The 21674-nt window shown below is 36.3% G+C and overlaps 1 protein-coding gene across 3 annotated transcripts in view; it reads left to right on the top strand.

Moving 5' to 3' along the window:
* LOC150093515 (fatty acid CoA ligase Acsl3-like) overlaps nucleotides 1–21048 on the top strand; it is a 50638-nt gene extending 29590 nt beyond the window's left edge. For all 3 annotated transcript variants that reach the window (XM_090413446.1, XM_090413448.1, XM_090413447.1), the window contains exons 6-17: nucleotides 78–222; nucleotides 628–705; nucleotides 1016–1085; nucleotides 1579–1637; nucleotides 4756–4820; nucleotides 7625–7696; nucleotides 15041–15180; nucleotides 15290–15462; nucleotides 16382–16456; nucleotides 16558–16746; nucleotides 16831–17106; nucleotides 20251–21048. In XM_090413446.1, the coding sequence (XP_090269572.1) occupies nucleotides 78–222; nucleotides 628–705; nucleotides 1016–1085; nucleotides 1579–1637; nucleotides 4756–4820; nucleotides 7625–7696; nucleotides 15041–15180; nucleotides 15290–15462; nucleotides 16382–16456; nucleotides 16558–16746; nucleotides 16831–17106; nucleotides 20251–20432 (1524 nt within the window). In that variant the 3' untranslated portion in view covers nucleotides 20433–21048. The remainder of the gene's footprint in view (nucleotides 1–77; nucleotides 223–627; nucleotides 706–1015; nucleotides 1086–1578; nucleotides 1638–4755; nucleotides 4821–7624; nucleotides 7697–15040; nucleotides 15181–15289; nucleotides 15463–16381; nucleotides 16457–16557; nucleotides 16747–16830; nucleotides 17107–20250) is intronic.
* The last annotated feature ends 626 nt before the right edge of the window (nucleotides 21049–21674 follow it).

Below are 21674 nucleotides of genomic sequence, written 5' to 3'. Positions count from 1 at the left end.
TTTCATAATAGTCACTTAGTTTAATTTTTCACCCAGTTCTGTCTCAAAGCATAACTGGATTTCTTTTTGTTTTTCAGAAATTGATGCCAAAGATTCCTCGTGTGACTCGTTTGATCTATATGGAGGGTTGGAAATCCGAGATGGACTTCAGCGGATTCCCAGAAAAAGTGAGCATCATTCCTCTGTCTCACATGGAAAGCCTTGGAACCGCATGTGATCCTGGTAAGGGAACGATCTATTTTTAGGTCCGTTGTGAACTTAGATTGCAGCATTAGTTTATAACGTTGCAATAAGCGATTTTCTAGTTTTATTGAATGGGGAGGAAATTCGGCTAAAAAACTTTGTCGACATGAATGAACTTTCCCTGAATTTCTTGTGACCTTATGATAACTCCCATAACCTCAGATTGTCATTAAACACAGCGTTCTGGCACTTGGGATTCAGTAACAAAAAAAAATATAATTAGTTTTAAACAGATACGATTTCGCTAGAAATTAAGATTTCTGTCAGTCGCATCTAACAATCTTTTTAAAACGAACCTTTAAATCTGCAAGTCAGCACCATATAAAATTTACAGGTCTTTTCTTTCCAACAGCTAATTCCCAAATATTTCTCATGAATTTTCAGGAAACAAGCCAGAGCCTCCGAATCCTAACGATGTAGCCATTGTCATGTACACCAGTGGATCAACAGGCATTCCCAAAGGTAAGCAATGACCTTGAAGTAAAAGCGAACATTCAACTTGTATGCAGCGTTGGAAGCCATTAAACTTCCATAGCTCATTGAGTAGCAGTCACTCGTGTGATGCCATGGCAACGCACAGTCCTTTTGGACTGTTTTTGGCTGCGCAAATACGATGGCAATTAAAATTTCTTTTATTATGCTTGCGATGTTTCAGCAAACATTATGAAACATAAAATACCAAAAAACAAATTTCAGTCACTATGTATTCAGTTAATACCTTATTTGTTTTAATGTCTTTTTATCGCTAAATATATTTATTATTTTTTTTTAGGTGTAATGATTTCGCATAAGAACTCGGTAACTTCCACTAGAGGTCTCCATGATGCAATACCTTCATTAACGTAAGTTTTCATTGTTAAATTGTACTGAATTAACTTTAATCCAGTGAGCAAGAAAAGTAAACAACTTAACCTCATAAATACATGGTTTTTATTTTTTGCATTCACTCAAGGGAACCAATTATTTACACAAACGCTCGATTAGGCTTGCTTGAATAGTAATGAATAGAAATAATTCAACTATATAGAACTCAAACTGAGATCTTGATTAAGTCTAAATCCTGATAGTTAATTTTAAATTTAAAACCAGTGACACTATTGACATCCCCTCCATATTTTAATAGATCTCTCTTCCGTAGACTTTTTGTTAAATAAATAAATCGTGAAATTGGTCGGTAAGTATTAAACTTAACTCAGGTGCCATAATTATCTGATGAGCTAACACTAGGACATTAAAAAAAAATGCTGAAAATATTGTACGAAGTATTTTTGTAATACAAAAAAGTATAAAATTCACTGACCCATATTTCATTGATTTTTCTCATTATGTTTTTAGGTCTGATGAGTTGTACATAGCTTATCTTCCTCTGGCCCACATCTTGGAGATTTCTGCTGGTAAGTCATTAAAATTTCTGCTTTTGGCTATCTAACATTTCCTTACATTTTAATGCTTGGTTTCGCGCTGCGATAAACCAGTACTAAGATATACATTTTTTTTTTTTAATAAACTGTGCCGTACTTAGCAATTTGTGTAAAATAAACAGTTTGTGTTAATGGTTTTAGCATAGAAATAAAACTAGCTTTCCAAGATTGCATTTCCTTGTTAGAACCATTAGCAGTATGCTGTTAAGTATTTCCCAATTTTTTGAATTTAAGTGTTGGCTAATGTTGCTACTAAATTAGTGGAAAGAAGAGGTCAAATAGGAGACTTGTGATTTTTAATCCAGTAATTGGCGTTGTGTAACCCACTTTCTTCCAGGCCTACTGACAACGATGGACTTCATAGTCTAATAGTCGCTTTTCGAAGTATCTCATCCATTTATATGAAATAAAACCAAAAATTGGTTTTTTTAAAAATAAAACCAGAGTATGAGTATCAAAATCTTGATACTCCATTACATTTTCCCTTCATTCTCACAATTTCGGGAAATTTATAGAGAAAGAGGATTCTTGAAATAAGTCCTGGAATTTTCTTTTTTTATGGAGGACCCCTGAACGTAGTAACTTCATCGCTTACACATTCAGATGCACACGCAATACTCCTTACGCAATTAGGGAGTATTGCATAGATCCCAAACAATAACTGATAATTACGAACACATTACGAGCGCCGACTTGCATAACTGGATTTCGATGTAATTAGATCATTGCACTTGACTAATTTTATTGCAGACTGAACTCGTAAACATTCATTTATATGCTGATCACAATCACACTGACTCAGTAGAAAACGAAGTCGCTTTTTTTCCAGACTTCTGCGAGGACAATTTTTGACTTCCTACTCCTTCGGAGTTCTTACCAGTGATGCAAGTACGCTGCCGGGGAAACCACGCATCATCGGGTGGTCCAAGAGTATCAACAAACGCTGATTACCAGTGTAGTATTGTAATCGTCTCACCCGGTCGTAGTTACGCCATTGCTACTTAGTTTGGGGATTCTTATTTTTGTAAACAAAACCATATTATAGTATATGTTATTAGTTTATTTACATTTTTATACTCGCAGTCCTTTTTCAAAACACATTGCTGTTCTAAACCGCTGAGATTTTTTTTTTTCAAGATTCCCAGGTAGGTGGCGCTGCTTCAGGGAACTGTTGTCCGGAGACGTGTGCACGGATATGCGCACTTCTCCGGACTATTACCTTATTCCATTCTTTGCATTTTTAAAATGCTACCATCCCTGAAGATTGGAACCACTGCTATTTAACCAAAATGTTACTGTTTGGATAAACTGCAATACCCCCCCCCCCCCAAACACACACAATTTTGCTTTCTTCTACGAGGGTTATCTGAAAAGTTCTCGGCCTAACAATGCAAAACGAATTTATAATTTAAAAATTATTTATTTTTTATTTTTCAACATAATCTCCCTTAAGACTAATACATTTATTCCAAATTTGCTTCTATTATACCATCCCTGTAGTAGTTCTCATTAAGATCTGCAAAATATCCTTCTACAGTGCAATCGCCTCTTGATTCGAAGAAAAACACTGACCAGAGAGGAAGAGTTTTCGTTTTGGGAAGAGATGGAAGTCAGAGGTAGCCAAATCTGGGGAATAGGGTGGATGTTCCAACATTTCATAGTGCAGATCCCTTAATTTTCCCATTGCCAAAACACATTTGTGGGCAAGTGCATTGTCCTGATGAAAGATGGTTTTTTCCTTCTGCAAACCGGGTCTTTTCTCACGAATTTTTTCGACTAGTCTGGTTAGAAGATCGGAATAATATTCCACGGTTATTGTTTTACCCTTTTCAAGATAATTAATAAACAAAATGCCTTTGGCATCCCAAAACACCGATGCCATGACCTTTTCCTGCTGATGTCTTCTTTTTCGTTGAACAACCGGCTTCTGTCCACTGTTTTGACTGTTGTTTGGATTCTGGTGTGTACTGATGAATCCAAGTCTCATCCATAGTAATAAATGGACGCACAAAATCAGTTTAATTCTTGTTAAAACGCTCCAAGCACTGTTCAGATTTTCATGCGAGTGCGTTTTTGATCTGCTGTGAGCAAGCGAGGCACTCATCTTGCACAAAGCTTTTTTCATTTGCAATTCTTCATGCCAAATATATCCTACACGTTCGTTTGAAATGCCTATAGTCTCCGAAATTGCATGCGCTTTGACTCGCCGGTCATCCAATACCCATATCATGCACTTAATCAATGATGTCTGGTGTTGTTACACTTTTTGGACGTCCTTACATGGGTCATCTTCAAGGCTGGTACATCCACGTTCAAACTCGGCAGCTTATTTCTTAATTGTCGAAAAAGAAGAGTGCTCATACCTTTCTCTGAACTTCGAATGAATTCTTTTTGGCATTAAACCTCTTTTACAAAGAATTTTATAACTGCACGATACTCAATTTTATCCTTTTCAAGGGATACAGACAACACTTGCTTCAGGCAGCTATATATTTAAAAAAAAAAAAACTACTTGATATAATGACTTACAATTTCACATGGATTCTTATGACGGATGTACCAATTTAGAAAAAAAAAAAGCTTGCCGATAGTGTTGCCTTTTGTCGAGGCTGAGAACTTTTCAGACCACCCTCGTATATACAGATCTTAAATATATTTAAGAATATATCTTCTTTCGGCATTCTAATGTTTAAATAACCATGACTCCATCGCTCGTATTAGAGCAGTTATTCGCGGCAATTAACTATTTTCCGAGTCTTATTATTTTTTTTCTCTCTCTCGTTAAATGCTCATATTCTAAGGACGTAATTCACGCTTTGTTTCATATTAATTCGACGTAAACGTGTCTGGCATTGTTCCAATTCTCTCGAGGCTAATTCATGCGCTGATGGAAGAACTGAAGTTCCATCTAATGTCATGCTTCATCTGATTTTAATTCGTGCAAAAAATGTTAACACTTAAAAACCGAAATATACTTTAAACCAAAATAGGAAATACGATACTTAATGTTTAGCTTTTTTTTTTTTAAATAAAATATATTAACGACAGCAAAGACGTTTCTGATAATCACGTGAATGGTTGTTTTTTTCAGAGTGCTTCTTCCTCATAATGGGAGTGCGCGTTGGCTTTTCATCTCCTCACACAATAACCGATAAGGTAAGTCTGTGTTAATCATCTTGTGTTATTTAATAGATCTGATTTCTTCACGTTACAAGAAATTATCGTAAAGAACAGTTTCTTAAATCATTTGAAGGTATTAAATTCTTCTCTTAAGTTAAGATCAAAATTGTATTTGCCTTGACATACTCCCAAGAAAGGGAGAGGGGGACTTTCCCGAGAAATGCAATTAGCTGGGATGTCTCATCTTAAACGGGGGGAAAATAACATTGACCCTGACCATCTATCTTACTCAACTATCATTCCATATAATTGGGCTCAGGCACGATGCGTCCACACTAACATTGCATTTTTTCCCCTTTCAAAATGTTTACGTTTATTCCAGATATTTCATTTGGCAGTGTCCATTGGAAATAGTTGAACTCCCTTCACAGCAAGCTCGTTGACTCCTTTCTTTACCAGCTCTAACATGCTTTGAAGAGGCACAAACAGAGGGCCTCAGAAAGCTTCTGCATTGGGAAAGTTTCCGAGAGCGCTGGTGGCAGCATATCTTGCGAATTATCAATTTTTCACGTTATGAAAGGCGGCTGACTACAAGTTTGCACCAGGCCTGTTCTTTGAGCAAGCATTCTCCCAATAATGCTTATACTCCCCTAATAATCAGCTGATTACATCCTTAATATTTTCACAAATCCTTGCTATTTACTTGAATCGCAAATATTAAACTCGGAACGAACTATGTACAGATTATTCTTCTCAGTGGAACACTTCCTCGACTAGTCCGTCGTTTGCAATCGCCACACGAAATATCCTGCGACATTTTTCGTTTCCACTCTGGTTGGATTGCTTTGGCTTCCGATGTCAACGTTGGTTTTGAAGGCACGCCGAAATTTATTCTCATCAGAACGAGCCCTTTTTTTAATTCCTTATTATTGTGCGTTGATTTGTTGGGACCCTTTGGGACTCGGCAAACTTAAGCTGTTCAAAGGGTCTCAACAAAACAGCTTGAGTTTGCTGAGTGACTGATCAAAATACAAATCAGGAAAGCGAGTAAAACTGTTCAACTGAAGTCTTTTTACAACTTGCAAGGAGTTAAAAAAATATATTTTTGCATCTACAAATTGTTTCAGTCCAAAATGTGATGATATAAATGTATACTGACAAATCCGCGCGGTTAGCAGAGTTGAGGAGCTAAAGGATCTTCCTTAGCCATAGCCAAGTTAGCCGGTCTTGTGGGTGGACAGCAGGTTTTTTCCTTCAGTTTATCTGGGGTTTTTCATCCCGCAAGCAGGCAAACCGGCCCTGTGAACACATGCGGATTAGTCCCTACTCTTAGGGGATGCATCAAGGAGTGACGAACCGGCTGCATTAATTTCGTCGTGAATCCCGCATGAGGGGATTCTACCCGTCCTGAAGGGATGGATGAGATCAATCAATAATGACAGATTGAATTGTTTTGGTCCACAAAATTTCTAGGCGCGTTTTTCCAGTAACTTTGGGACCCCGCATTGCATCTTGCACAGGCTCTGCAAAACGTGCAAGCGTCCCTCTTCAAAAATAAGATTTTTTAACTACAAAACGTTTATTCCATAGCCAATTGTATTATGACCGTTGCTAAAATTGATAGCATTGATTGCCCATTTTTGCTTCCGTAACCTTTTGATATTTATGTCGATCTCATCCGTCTACGAATCTATGACACATTTCTTGTTGTGGATCTAAAACGCATCTGAAAACAAATCTGGTATCAGATCTGGACTTCAGAGACCAGCCATGTTACTTTCAAGCCATTAAGGCCGCAATCAAGCAGGGTGGCGATCTCACTTTAGGCAGTGAAACTGTTAAAGCCAGTATCTGTCTGTTTTTTTCTTCAGCACTGTGTGTGGGAGTTAGGCGCCATCATCCTCCTTACTCCTGATCATCCAAGAATCACCAGACAATAACACCAACTACTCTATTTTTAGATACGTATACTCTAACAGTAGCCCTTCAGATTGTTCTTAAAAATGCGTGCTTTACAATGCCGTTTTATTTTTCTTTACATTCCTGTGCTTTGTTTTTACTTTCGCTTATTTCCAAAATGTTTCTGGCTGCTCTATTCAAGTGACCCCTCTCTATCGGCTCCAATTTCCCAAAGGCCGATTAAATCGCTCTCTGATTTGCACTCTTCAGAAACCTATCTAGTCGGCAACTGTCGTAGTGGTTCCATGAGGGTGGGGGGGTTGCCCTACTTTTCAACAAGTGCAATAGGGTCTGAGAAACCTAAGTCAGGATTCTTGACTTCTGTAAGACGCTTCTTAGGGTCTGGTCCAGTTTCTTCGAATGAACTACTGCTCAATTATATTTTCAGCAGACAAAGATTACAGACGGAGGTTAGCAAATGAACTTCATACGCGCTCCAGTACCAATATCTTTCCGCGCCCACCCTATATATTGGCTTAGTAGCCTGTGATCTGGACAAGTATCCATCTACTAATATAAAACTTAAGTGCTTACCATCCGTGGGAAAAGAACATTGTTCTAAACATAGAACCAAAAAATTTCATCGAGTTTATAACCTACAGAATGTTGCTCTTTCTTTGAGTTCTTCAACGCTTTCTCCATCGATTTGGATGGACATTGCTCGGATTTACATCAACTGTTCTTAATACCTGCGGTACATACGCGGTGGTTCCCATAATCACTGTTCACCAAATACATCTTCTTATGCATAATGTCCAGTTTTATACTATTTATATGCAAATTAATTGCTATTTATGTTAAACTTTTTTAATGTTTCTATAAGAATCGAATTCTTAATATGCGTCTTATTTAATTTTTCTTTTCTCTTTATTCCTGTCCAGTCTACTGCAATCATCCCAGGATGCAAAGGAGATGCTTCACTTCTGCGACCTACTATAATGGCCGCTGTTCCGGTAAGTACTTGTATATATATTTTTTCTTTATATTTAAGAAAAATTCTGTCTAACTCGGTGAAATATTTTTCCCAACACTTAAAATTTGGGTTGGTTTCCATATCTTCATGGAAACGCCTCTTTTTTTCATAATGTGAAACCGCCAAAAGAAAGACGTTAGACTGCTCGAACTCTTTTTTGTAGTTCAGCCGCTTCCCGAATTTGCTGACCTTTGACACAGGTATGTAGTGTTTAATCCCGCAACTTAAACGACCACAGAACTCGCACTATTTAAGGCAACGATAAAAGTGTGTAGGATCATGAATGGTGTGCTCTTCCGAGTGTCACAAATCATTGAGAGCGCTGAACTCGGTCATCCTTCATGACAAGGATAGAAACCGGCTGCCGACTATTTTCCAAAAAAAAAAAAAAAAAAATTAAGTCCGAAAGAATTCCTCTCCCCACCCCTCAGTCGCATCTCGAAGGCTTTAGAAATTTTGAAATTTGATTGAAAGTGTTTCAGCCGGTTCTCGACTTCTGTAAGACCTTACTGGTACGTAATTAGGGGCTATTGACAATTTGGTATTTCTCTAATGATAACAGTGTTGAGGGTCTTCATTTTGTAAGCCCAATTTTACTAAGGAAATTCCAGTGGCTGCACTGGTGGATAGTCGGTGTACATACTTAAACTAAGTAATGTTGGTCTGTCTTTGTTCCCGATTCCTGATGATTTATTCTCTCTGTGTGTGTGTGTGTTTTTTTTTATTATTTATTTTTTTTTTAAACAAAAAAAAAACGTTAATGCGTATTCTAATGTTAATACAAATTAAAAATCTGGAAACATAGATTAATAAAAAGGCATTTTTCATAAGTAAATTTGTTTCAGCTGATTAAATTCGCTTTATTTGTTCCTAACCAATATTTACTGCTGCACATTACAATATAAGAGGCTTATTTTTGTGGTACTTTTTTTATTCGTTTATTTTTTATCCCATATTAAAATTTCCCATTCCATATCATGAATGATTTTAACCTTTCAGTCATGTCTGACACTTGGTAGTTAAGTGCTCTTAAAATTTTTACAAGGTAGTTTACCATTGCTTTCCCACTCCCCATTTTATACAGGCTTGGGACCGGCATATAGATGAAGAATCACGTCTATGACTGGTCCTAAGTATTCATTGCTGTAAATCCATGTCTTCACGAGGCCGATTTGACTGTTCTGAGGAACAAAAAAAAAAAAAAAACCCGTTTCTTTCCGGGTGAAAAATCTTCCACCACCGTCCAAGACCGGCTAACTCGCCTTTAGTAGAGACTAGATAAAGGCGAACAGGAATCGAACCCAGGTCTTTCAAACCAAAAGGCTTCGTCTATACCGATTAAGCACCTGAGGGTCCATATATTATAAATAACACGCAATATAAGAAAAGCGAAACCGTCTAACAATAAAATTAATGCGAATTTTTTTCGCTGTATTTTTGCTTGAATTAAACTCTACTGGTTCTTCTTTCAACATTCGTAAAATTCTTTTAATCTCTCTTCAAAATTACACTGCGCTATTGAAGCTGGCTTATTCCAAATAATATTGCTACTATAATAACGGTGTCTCCATGGAGTCAGAAGACTAATCGCGGAGACTTTACATTGACGCACTAACCATTATTCCCACACAGTACCGTCGACAGGGTGTAGCATAGAGGCAGCCTGCCTCACGGCTCCGCGTACTTAATGGCACTCGTTCAGCCATATTGCGTTAGGTGCCGTATTAAGGCAACAAGATATTTTGCATCTGATGTAGATGCAATAGATTTATTTGAAGAATTAAAAATTCTCTCAAAAATAATACAAGAGAAAAGTGGTCCTCGCCAAATAAAAATTATTTGCGTACAGCAATATCCCAAGAAAGATTGGTTGATCTAGCAACTATATCGATAGAGGCGGGCATGGCTTATAATTTAAATTTAGAAGAGCTTATAAACAGTTTGATTGTGCGATATCCCCGTAGAGCAAACATTTAATTAATATTATTATGTAATCGTTTTGCATTAATGTTTCTCTTGTAATAAAAACACAATAGCAATTGGAGATTTTTTATATATTTTTGTCTTATAATTCATCAGGGGCGATATTTAATTGTTGCCTCAGGACGCGATATAATCTGGCGATGGCCCTGTTCACACAATACCTATTGTTACACAATAAATAACAGAAAAAACTCGCGTAGAAAGATTATTTATTAGTATAATTTTCGCCTGTGTGTCACAGGCATCTTCAGTACATTATGCTCAAAATTAAACACTGACAATTCTAAAAAGCGCCAGCTAAGTAGCTGGTGTAAGATAACTAAAAAGGTCAATAACTTTCCTAAAAAAAAAAAAAAAAAAATTAATACAATAAAAAGTTAAGAAAGATTAGCTGATTTGTAAAGTACTATCTCCCATAAAGGGGATAGACTTAAACCGTCGCATCTGTTTAAGTTAGGAGAATGAAGTAGAGTTTCACATGTTTCTTTATAAAGGCGTTCCATGAGAAACTGACTTTTGTGAAGAACTCTTGTCTTTCTCCAATGAACTCTGTGTCTAGTGAAGATGGCATGTTCAGAAAGTCCAGACTTTTCAGGTTTAAAGTATTCAATATAAGATTGGTGTTCTTCTAGCCGAATAGAGGCAGATCTTCCCGTTTGTCCGAAATAAGATAATTCACATGAGCACGGAATCTGGATGATTAAGATGTGGAAGCTTTTCCTTGTGAGAAAGGTGGAGATTTTTCTAAACGGTTGAAAGGCAACAAAAATATTCAGTGGTTTTAAAACTTTTGCTATACGTTCACTGATGCCTTGTACATAAGGGATAGTAATGCGCGTTATTTCCTCTGTTTGAAGAGGAAGACATATTAAAACTACTCAAAGTTCTTTTAATGAAGCAATTCTTATAACCATTAGATAGAAAGGAAGAAGTTATGTATTGTAGTTCTTTCTGTAAAAGATTGTCTGCAGAACAAAAGGAGTGGGCCCGATGAACCAGTGTTTTAATACTTCCTCCCTTTTGACTGGGATGGTGATGAGATTCAGCATGGATATAATGCCTTGTATGAGTCTTCTTTCTATAAACTGAAATGTAGGTTACCATCTGGTTGACGAAGAATTAAAAGATCTAAAAAAGGCTAACTGCATATTTGATTCTACTTCTAGGGTAAACTGGATCCTAGGATAAAGTGTGTTTAACTTAGTGAGAAACTGTTGAAGTTCATCAGAAGAGCCATTCCATACAGCAAAAATGTCATCGACATATCTGAACCAATGCGTAGGTCTGGGAGAAATATTGTCAAAGATACGTTGTTCAAAATGTTCCATAAAGAAATTGGAGATAGCAGGAGAAAGAGGATTACCCATTGCTGTTCCTTCAATTTGTTGATACAACTTATTTTTAAAGGAAAAATAACCAGAATTTATTACAAAATCAAATACGTTTACAATGTCCGAAGGAAATTCCTGTTGTAGTAATTCAATACTTTCCGAAAGAGGCACATTTGTAAATAAAGAAACATCTAAACTGATCATGATATCAGAAACGTCCAAATGAAGATCTGAAATTTTATTTTTGAAATCCAAAGTATTTTTTATATAAGTATCGGTTCTTCTAGTTGAAAAGGAGAGTAAATTTGATGACATTTTTGCTGTATGGAATGGCTCTTCTGATGAACTTCAACAATTTCTCACTAAGTTAAACGCATTTCATCCTAGGATCAAGTTTACCCTAGAAATAGAATCAAATAAGCAGTTAGCCTTTTTAGATCTTCTAATTCTTCGCCAACCAGATGGTAACCGACATTTCTCAGTTTATAGAAAGAAGACTCATACAGGCCATTATATCCATGTGGAATCTCATCACCATCCCAGTCAAAAAGGAAGTATTAAAACACTGGTTCATCGGGCCCACTCCTTTTGTTCTTCAGACGATCTTTTGCAGAAAGAACTACAATACACAACTTCTTCCCTTCTAATGGTTATAAGAATTGCTTCATTAAAAGAACTTTGAGTAGTTTTAATATGTCTTCATCTTCAAACACAGAGGAAATAACGCGCATTACTATCCCTTATGTACAAGGCATCAGCGAACATATAGCAAAAGTTTTAAAACCACTAAATATTTTTGTTGCCGTTCGACCGTTTAAAAAAATCTCCACCTTTCTCACTTCTCCTAAGGACAAGCTTCCACATCTTATTCATCCAGGTGTCTACCAGATTCCTTGCTCTTGTGGATTATCTTATTTCGGACAAACGGGAAGATCTTCCTCTATTCGGTTAGAAGAACACCAATCTTATATTGAATACTTTAAACCTGAAAAGTCTGGACTTTCTGAACATGCCATCTTCACTAGACACAGAGTTCATTTGTGAAGAACTCTTGTCTTTCTGCAAAGTCAGTTTCTCATGGAACACCTTTATAAAGAAACATGTGAAACTCTACTTCATTCTCCTAACTTAAACAGATCCGACGGCTTACGTCTATCCCCTTTATGGGAGATAGTACTTTACAAATCAGCTAATCTTTCTTAACTTTTTATTGTATTAATTTTTTTTTTATTAGGAAAGTTATTGACCTTTTTAGTTATCTTACACCAGCTACTTAGGTGGCGCTTTTTAGAATTGTCAGTGTTTAATTTTGAGTATAATGTACTGAAGATGCCTGTGACACACAGGCGAAAATTATACTAATAAATAATCTTTCTACGTGAGTTTTTTCCGTTATTTATTGTGTACCGATATGTCTACTCACGGTTTACCTCTTTTAAAACTTAATACCTATCGTGCTTTTTGTTAAATTCATTCACAGACGAAGCATTCAACCACCTCCTGGCAATGCCTTCCAACCCCATTCACAACCATCTAGGCAAAAAATCTAGTCCTAACACTTGCACGTTTAGCTACACTTGCACGATCTCGTTCTCTCACTTTCAGCACTGTTGAGAAAAGAGCGATCACTATCAGTCCTAGAAAACTCTTTCACAATAACTTAAATGCTTCCATCCTATCTCCTCTCTTACGTCTGTCAGCTGTTTTTTTGGAGCTCACAGACCTGCAACAATTTTTGTAACTCGCCAAATAATCTTCTCCACCATTTCTTCACCAAGACATCCAGGTGAGCAGATCTGTGCGTAGTAGTCCAGATGTGATATTATTAATGCCTTTATATAAATACTTCTGTCGATATTTTCATTAAAAATTGGTTGAATTTTCGAAAGCATTTAAATGAAACTAAGATACGGTTCGAGACCAATTGTACGGAAATATACACGCGAGTTTTACGTAATAATCTGGTTTGTATTTCCCCCCCCCCCCCCGGAAAAATAATTTGTTTTCAAATGATGGAAATATCCAACGTAATTCTCTGCTGCCATCTATCAACAACTTTTTTAACTATACTTGTGTTACTGATGGGCGGTTAGTCTCGTATACGATTATTTTTAACAAAAATATTTTGAAAATATTTCGCCACCAGCTCAAATTTCTACAAATCGAATATTCACATGCCTGCAATTCAGCTTCATGAATATTCTTGCCTCTTCATGTGTAGTGTTTCGTACATTTCCGCAACAAAATTGGAGCTTAAGGAATTACGACAAAATGCTTCCGCGACTTATGATATCAAGGTGCAGATGACGATAACATCGCATTTTCCCCCTGGTGTTTTGAGATAATAAAAATATAATTCACATAATATTACATAACCAACTTTTGGCCTTTTAAAATGATTAGCGTTTGGGTATTGAGGCAAAGCAAATTCAGATGAACTAAATATTTGCAGTCTGACAGCAAAGAATAATATTTTAACACATGATATTTGATAGTGTGTTTATTGCTTCTATAACTAGGGTAAGAAACACCTCTGGCTCAGTTAAGTCAGGAAGAACTGTGCGTGTCCGAAATTTCAAGATTTTATCAAGTTAAACACTTCTGTTTTTGCAATGGTAGAGCCGTAATATATTCGAATTAATGGCTCACTCGGAGTCTAATTGAAATGCATGTTGCTTAAGCCTCGCATGATCTTTCACAATAACTCCAAATCGTTCCTTAAAATTAAATAGTTTATAGTTTATGGAGCAGCGAAGATGGCAAGCTTGATGTAGTTGAAAGCTATTCTATAGTACTTAATTCAGTGCGTATTATGGCAATTAATTTTTTATTGGATTTCGATATCACTATCTGCACTGATGACTAGATGAAGCTGGTGTGTGAATTAAAACATTTTCAAAGTTTCATATTCGGTGCATATTTTGGGGCAGACATGTGTATCTTGAAAAAAAATTTTCACTTAACAGTAAAATATAAAACTTGTTTATTTAAATTAAGGGAATATTAAATTCCACATTGTTTTTTAAAATCGAATAAGAAACTCAGAGATTGGAATCATGGAGTTTCATGCCGAATATAGTATAGTAAACTATAAAAATATCGGCGAATACTAGCGTGAACTAATGCAAGCAGTTCTAGTACGTAGTACAATACCGGGCAACTCGTTGCAAAGGTAAGTAAAGTTCTGATCGCTATTCTTAGGTATTTTCCATAATGTAAAAACACATTCCTAGGAAATGTATGCTGTTATTACATTATGGTAGGAGGTCACTACCCAGACCGGTTTCAACCTTTTTTGAGGCTTCATCAGTGAGTAGCTAGACCAAATTAATACCAAAGGGTATAGCGAAAAGGACTTATATACTCGGCTATACGAATTGTCCAAAAGGTGCACCCATTAAGTTGCTTAAATAAATATAAAGAGCCAATAGGCTTCATTTCGGCGATATAAACATTTAAATTAAGGGGATATTAGATCCCACATTGTTTTAAAACCGAAAACGAGTTGTCCAAAAGGTTGACCTTTTGGACAACTCGTATAGCAGAGTATATAAGTTCTTTTCGCTATACCCTTTGGTATCTATTTGGTCTAGCTACTCACTGATGAAGCCTCAAAAAAGGCTGAAACTGGTCTGGATAGTGACCTCCTACCATAATGTAATAACAGCATACATTTCCTAGGACGTGTGTTTTTACATTATGGAAAATACCAAGATTAGCGATCAGAACTTTCCCCACCTTTGCAACGAGTTGCCCGATATTGTACTAGGACTACTTGCATTAACTCACGCTAGTATTCGCCGATATTTTTATAGTTTACTATATTCGGCATGATACTCTCTGATTTCAGTTTTAAAACAATGTGGAATTTAATATCCCTGTAATTTAAATAGTGTTTATATCGCCGAAATGAAGCCTGTTGGATATTTTATATTTAAGCAAACTTGTTTTAGTTTAAAGCTGTTTTTAGAAATATTCTCCCAATTTGAATTTTTTGATTTACTCTTTAGCTTATGCTGGATCGTATTCGAAAAAGCGTCATGGAGGTTGCAGGCGCGAAAGGTCCATTTGCTTTGGAACTCTTTGAATATGCTGTCCAATATAAACATTTCTGGTGGAAAAAAGGCTTCCGCTGTCCTGTACTCGACAGGTGAGAGGGGAAAATCCATAAATGTGCTGAGCTTTTCTTCATTTCCTGAGCATTTTGTATTAACTGTATGCTTCGGTGTATTTAATTTTTTTCTTAATGTTTATTCCAGACTGATGTTCAAAAAGATTCAACAATTGCTTGGAGGTAGAGTAAGAATCATAGCTTGTGGAGGTGCGCCACTATCTCCTGATACTCAGGACTTCATTCGAGCTTGTCTCAATGTAAAGCTAATCCAGGGTTACGGAATGACTGAAACCGCTGCTACTAACTCTATAATGTCACGTAAGTAGTTTTGAAACTAGAAACACCGAATTTGATTCAAACGATGCTCTTAATTACTGTTAAATACAATTAAATCTTGACTCCATCGTTAATGAACATACTACTCATTTTGCATGATTCCTAATAGGAGTTCCCAACCCCACATTCATTGTTCTACAATTTACACAAATCTTCTATTTTTTGCTCCTATCCACAAAAGGTTCTTCTTGTAAACCTATAGTTCATCCATGGTACAGATTTACTAAGATTTTTTTTCTATTTTTATTATTTTTTATTTCATATTTTTAAAACTTATTTGTTTATATAGTCCTAAAACTCTGCTCTACATACCAAACATGGAACTTTCAAGCCACTTCAGACCTCGCACCGAGCGATGAAATTCATCTTCCACCTAAAGACAATCGCAAACATTTGTCCATTTTCGGAGTTGAACCTGCACCCCATAGAACTCTAACTTCCCTGTGAATCAAACTGGCATTGTACCCATATTGTTAATATCCAATAGATGAGGTCAGATATCGACATAGTTAACTGGAGATAGTTGACCTGCTGATTAAGCAGCGCATGTAATCCATTATCTGAACTTCCAGTTAGATGGAATATTTTTTTAAGACTTGAATTTGTATCTATTCAAGTGGGAGTTACATTCAGCCTCTTTTTTTTTCTAATTAATAATAATTCGTTCCTTGGACAAGCAAATGGTAGATAAACTAGAATCAGCGGCTAGCCAGCAACTCTGCCAAACTAATAGATTAAATATATCCGCATGGATTTGAGTGTTTTGAGCATGTTTATGTCCTTTTATTTTGAAGCCTTTTTCACTATCTCTTCAGAAATATTTAACTCTGGTTTCGTTTGTGTGTAGACAGAATTTGATTTAGGATTTCATTGACGACTTTCTTTTTGGTTTTCTTTGCAGTCGATGATTACACGACTGGACGAGTGGGAGCACCATTGAACAGTTGTTACTTTAAACTAGTGGACTGGAAAGAAGGTGAGTGATTATTTTGGAAATGCCAAATATAAAATAGTTGGTGGAAAATTGAGTGAAATCCATTGACATTCTTTGTCTAACGCTTGAATATTCTTTTTCAGGTGGGTATCAAGCAACAGATAAGCCTTATCCTCGAGGAGAGATTGTGATTGGTGGAGACTACGTCACACTTGGTTACTTCAAGAACGAAGCGCTGACAGAAGAAAGCTACAAGGAGGAAGATGGAGTTCGATGGTTTTACACGGCAGACATAGGAGAACTTTACCCTGACGGAACGATAAAAATAATTGGTAATTACCTGCTGTCAAACCATTTAGTTCAACTTCTATCTACTTTATGATGATCTTATTCTAATAGCAACTTTTATTTTTTAGACCGCAAGAAGGATTTGGTTAAATTGCAGTTTGGAGAGTACATCTCGCTGGGTAAAGTAGAAGCAGAGTTGAAGACGTGTCCATTGGTGGACAACATCTGTGTGGTAGCCAACGGTTACCAGAATTATTTAGTGTCCTTAGTAGTTCCTAATCAATTGCAGTTGAACACTTTAGCCAAGGACTTAGGAAAAGACAAACTCAGCTTGACAGAGATGTGCACGGATGAAGAGATGGTCAATGCAGCTACAAAATCTATTGCAGAACATGGACTAAGATGTAAGTACCCCTTCCCTTTATTATGCCCAGAGGTTAGGAACTTTTCGGGTTCATTAATAATTTTCATTGAATCTTATGAAATTATTCCAATAACCTTTCGCCATTCCAGCACCTCCCCGAGTGTTTTGCCTTTTTACGGTTTTTCGATAGAACAGCTCTCTCATTATCCATGGCAAGCACGCCTTTGGAGTTGACTGTTCTAAAATTACAACATATTCCATAATTTCAGGATAATAATAACCAGGCTACATCGTATATTTTTTAAATGAGCTTTTAGAGAAGCACTGAATTCTCTTCCCAAATGTCCTACAGTTGTTAAATCCCTGATATATCTTGTACATGCAACTGACTTTTAGGACTCGCATAGCTAAACAAATGTTATCCCTTTGGTCCCTTTTTTAGAAGCTGGAAAGTTTTTTTATCCATAAAATGATATAATGCCGTGCACTTAATATCAATACTTTAAGAAACGTTCATGTAATATCCATGCCACAAAGAATGAACAAAAGATTTGTGTGTGTGTGTGTGTGTGTGTGTGTATATATTTTTTTTTTTTTTTTCCCAGCATAGATGCATTCACTATTTTAAATTAAATTCTTGGCTTTGTTGATGATGTTGAATATTTATCCATTTCTCTTTCCCCTTTCTTTGGCTTTGAGAACATCTGATATTGGTGACAAATTCATTTGTTGAAAAAGTTTACATAGGAGGACTAAAATTGGTATCCCCAACTTCGGCTGAGTAGTACGGTTAAATGGGGAAGGTATACGTCTAACCATAAGGCCAAAAACTGTGAACATTACCTTAAAGCAGAATGTTGAAATCCCCCCCCCCCAACCATTCTTATTTTCATCAAGAGATTACACTGGCATCTCCAGAAAAATAATGTAATATGGGTTGAATCTTTTATAAATACTTGACTAAGAGGGGAAATTTGGGTTATGTAAGAAATTAACATAAACTGGGTTACATATTGGCCGAAGGATTTTAATAATTGATACTGAGTAAAAGAAACAGCTATAAGTTTCGCCAACTTAGCTGTTTGGCTTCGTCAGGGCGAATAAGAGATAGAAAACAACTTAAACTGGCCATGAAGGAATGAACCAAATACAGAAGAACGCGTACATCAAACGCATCGAACGTGTATGTCAACTGTTGTTATGCAGAAACGTTCTGTAATTAGCAACGAAATTTAACTCTGGCGTGCTTAATGATCTTATGAGGATCTTCCAAATATCAGCTAGAATAATCCTTGGTTTCTATTTAGGTTGTGTTTAGAACGGACGACTATTATAGCTTCTTTTATGTTTCGGGAGCGGAAATCTTGCTCTAAGTAGGGCATGGAGCTTTTGTTCCATTCGATGGTATGGTTTGTCCTCGAGAAATGAAGGGCTAACCCAGAGTTGTGTTCTGTTATTGTTTACATCTCCGTGTTCTCTTTTTCTTATTTCCAAACTTCTTGAGGTCTGACAGTGTAATTTAATCCACATGAACAGGGGATGTTGTAGACATTTTATTGAAAAATTTGGGTTATTTCATTGGAAGAAAAACTGCTGATTATTCGCTTCATAATTCATCATGTAGCGAGTTCGAAAGAAATCGCTTTTCCAATTTGGAAAAAATTGCGATGCATACTACTTGCCATTTTTTTTTTTTCCCCTACCGTTGGTTTGGTGCTTGCATGGCCACTTTCAATTTGAACAAATAATGAATGTCTTCACTTTAATTTGCCTTTCCTTTTGAGGCTTTTGCTCTGTCAGTTTCAACGTATACAGCTTGAGAAAAATGAAATCGGTGAGATTCAAACAACTTATTATACTCTGCTGATTGAGTTGTTTTGAATCTCGCCGTGAATATGGATGTGTGTAAATGCATAAAGGCATTTACAAACATCTATTACGAGTAGATAAATTTTTTATATGTAAAATTTAAAACCTATTTTAGATTACGAAGTACTAAAGGTTTAAATTCTAACCTTGGGTGCTTGGGAATGGCTTTAAAAATATCTAAAACAAAAATGAGAATTACAGAAGGATATCGCTTCTGCTCATAGGCTACAAAATTTTATGTCATATCCTGTTTTTTTTTTTTTTTTTCAGCAAGATTCTTTAGTTAAGAACCTTCTTCAAGAAAGTATGTCATGCAGGATTTCCAAGTTGCAAATCCATGTGGAGATCCATCATGCAGGATCCCTATAGTTGACCACATTTTATGCGTTAAGGAAAATTTCAGAGCAAAAAAAAAAACAAACACCCAAGCTTGTCCACGTTTTTATTTATATATTAGGAAAAAAAATACCTCAACAACAACGAAGCCTAAACTAACCAAAATTTTGTTCTGGAGTATGGTTCAGGTTTCTGTTACCTGAGACCTTAATGTTACATGTTCTTAGGTAACAAAGCAGAACTTAAATGTTTAAGTATTCTCTTTTTACTGATTAAGAGAAGTTTCTGGAATTTGTAAATTTCAACGGAAACTTAGGCATCCATCTTGCGCCTCCACAGCTTCTTTGACTGCACTTCGACTGAAGTAAATGAACGATTTTTCATCCTCAAAACTGTTTTCTAGCACCTAAAATGGGATTAGAAAAACAGTCCATTAACAGACTTGTGATTTCATGTGTCTATAGCCAAGAGATCATTAAGATAGAGCGATTTCTGGGCAGCCAGACCTATCTCATTTAGCATTACCCAGGGTGCACCCCGTGGAGGCGAACTGAAATTCACCCTTAGTAACAGACTATACTAGAAACACAGAAGTGGTGTAATCCTAAAAGCAGCAGCTAATTTTCATCCTCCTTCCTAATTTGAACATGTAATTTGCCGCTCATGTTTATTAATCATATCGCTGCCTATTCTTGGAGATTTTTCCCAATCTGCAGTTTTTAAAGTTATTAGATTTTCTTCTGCTTATCCAACCATTGATCCGATAACAGTACCAGGATACGAGAGTTCATCCAATCGTTCACAAACGTAAGACTTCTCTATGAATTAAGCTTGAAGGGTTCCAATTTTATTTCTGTTATAACTTAATATCTTCATTTGTTCTAAGCAGTTACTATCATTTTCAGGTAATTCTTTTTGAAGATTTCTTCTCCAATCATCCATTTATTTTTTTAACATAGAAATATTTTTCCTCTTCTAGGTCGACTTCAACGAGCTGAAATCCCGACCAAAGTGAAATTGTGTTCCGAAGAATGGTTGCCTGACACCGGACTGGTCACGGCTGCCTTTAAGCTACGCCGGAAAGTGATTCAGCAACACTACCAGCACGCAATTGACGAAATGTACTGCAGCAACGACAACGGAACCTCAAAATCTCGATAAACAACCATCTGTGATGACAGCAAAGATGCAACGAGTTGCAGTTTCGTATTCCATCCGACAACCACGAAACCATTCAAAGTGGAAGTTGGATGCTCCTAGCACAGCGGAACTATCCAATCAACTACGTTGTGTCATTCGTTGGGATACTCCATATTTAAACTTCAGCATTTATAAACGTCTTCCTCTAAAACGTTATTTGTTTAACCGAGAATTTTATTTTTTTAAGGAAAGTCAGAAACTAGAATCGTTATTGCATGTGACTGAGAATGTTGACTTTGTGTTGTAAATATTTTTTGATATTCACGTGTTTTGTTTATAGTTAACTTTTGCGATATTTTTGGTAAATGAAAATGTTTATTATAACTTGTATCTGCGATAGTCCACGTTCAGTGAGAATTCGCCAAAGGTTTCCGTAAACGAATATTTAATTCCAGTGGTGTAAATACGGCGAAAGACTTTACGCAGATAACATTGCAGATGCAGCTCTCACTACAAACCTCACACCTCAGGAACTCCAAACTATTTTTTATAAAACGTTCATTTCCGAGGTGTTTAGACTTTGTGAGAGGTTTGTATATTTGTACATTGATATATAATTAAATTGTTTCGAGACTTGTATTGTTATCTTCATTTCAATACGTACACAGAAGAGTAACCAAACTTAATGCTGTATGAACTTGTTCCAGATGAATCCGGTGATGAACTAATTTGTGCAAAAATAACCACCCACGACAGCCTTAATGTATGTTATGTTTCATGGTGTATTGCAGCCATGAACATTTGAGTTTCATATTCAAGTAACACTTAAGGGTTGGTTGCGAGACTCCTTGGTTGCTTAAGCTAGAAAGGGTAAAGCATATCCTTCACAGTGACTATATTTTAATTATTTTCAAACTAGCGATAGATCCTCATCAGCGTAGCACGAGTATGCTTTTATGATTAGGATATAGATATCTTGAGGTTGAAAGTATTCGAACAGATCTTCATGCATATGAACACGAGGGAGAGCATAGATGTCCTTTAAAAATATTATGTGAGCAATATTTCCATTAAGAACATTTTGGTAAGTGAACAGTATACCATTGGCCAAAGGAGAAGGATCCATGTAGTTTTTAACATTCAACATAAGCGGAAAATAATACTGGACACCTGATTCTGTCATTTTTTAGTGTGAGACTACCTTAACACTGATTCCTTTACATGGAGACATTTGAGACCATTAAAAGTAGTTACTGTTCACTT

Source organism: Typopeltis vanoorti, chromosome 24, assembly GCF_054136105.1.
Source record: "Typopeltis vanoorti isolate ZY-2024b chromosome 24, IOZ_Tvanoo_1.0, whole genome shotgun sequence".
NCBI lineage: Eukaryota > Metazoa > Arthropoda > Arachnida > Uropygi > Thelyphonidae > Typopeltis > Typopeltis vanoorti.
Note: the sequence above shows the minus strand (reverse complement) of the source record. Positions and strands in the feature narration are given on the sequence as shown.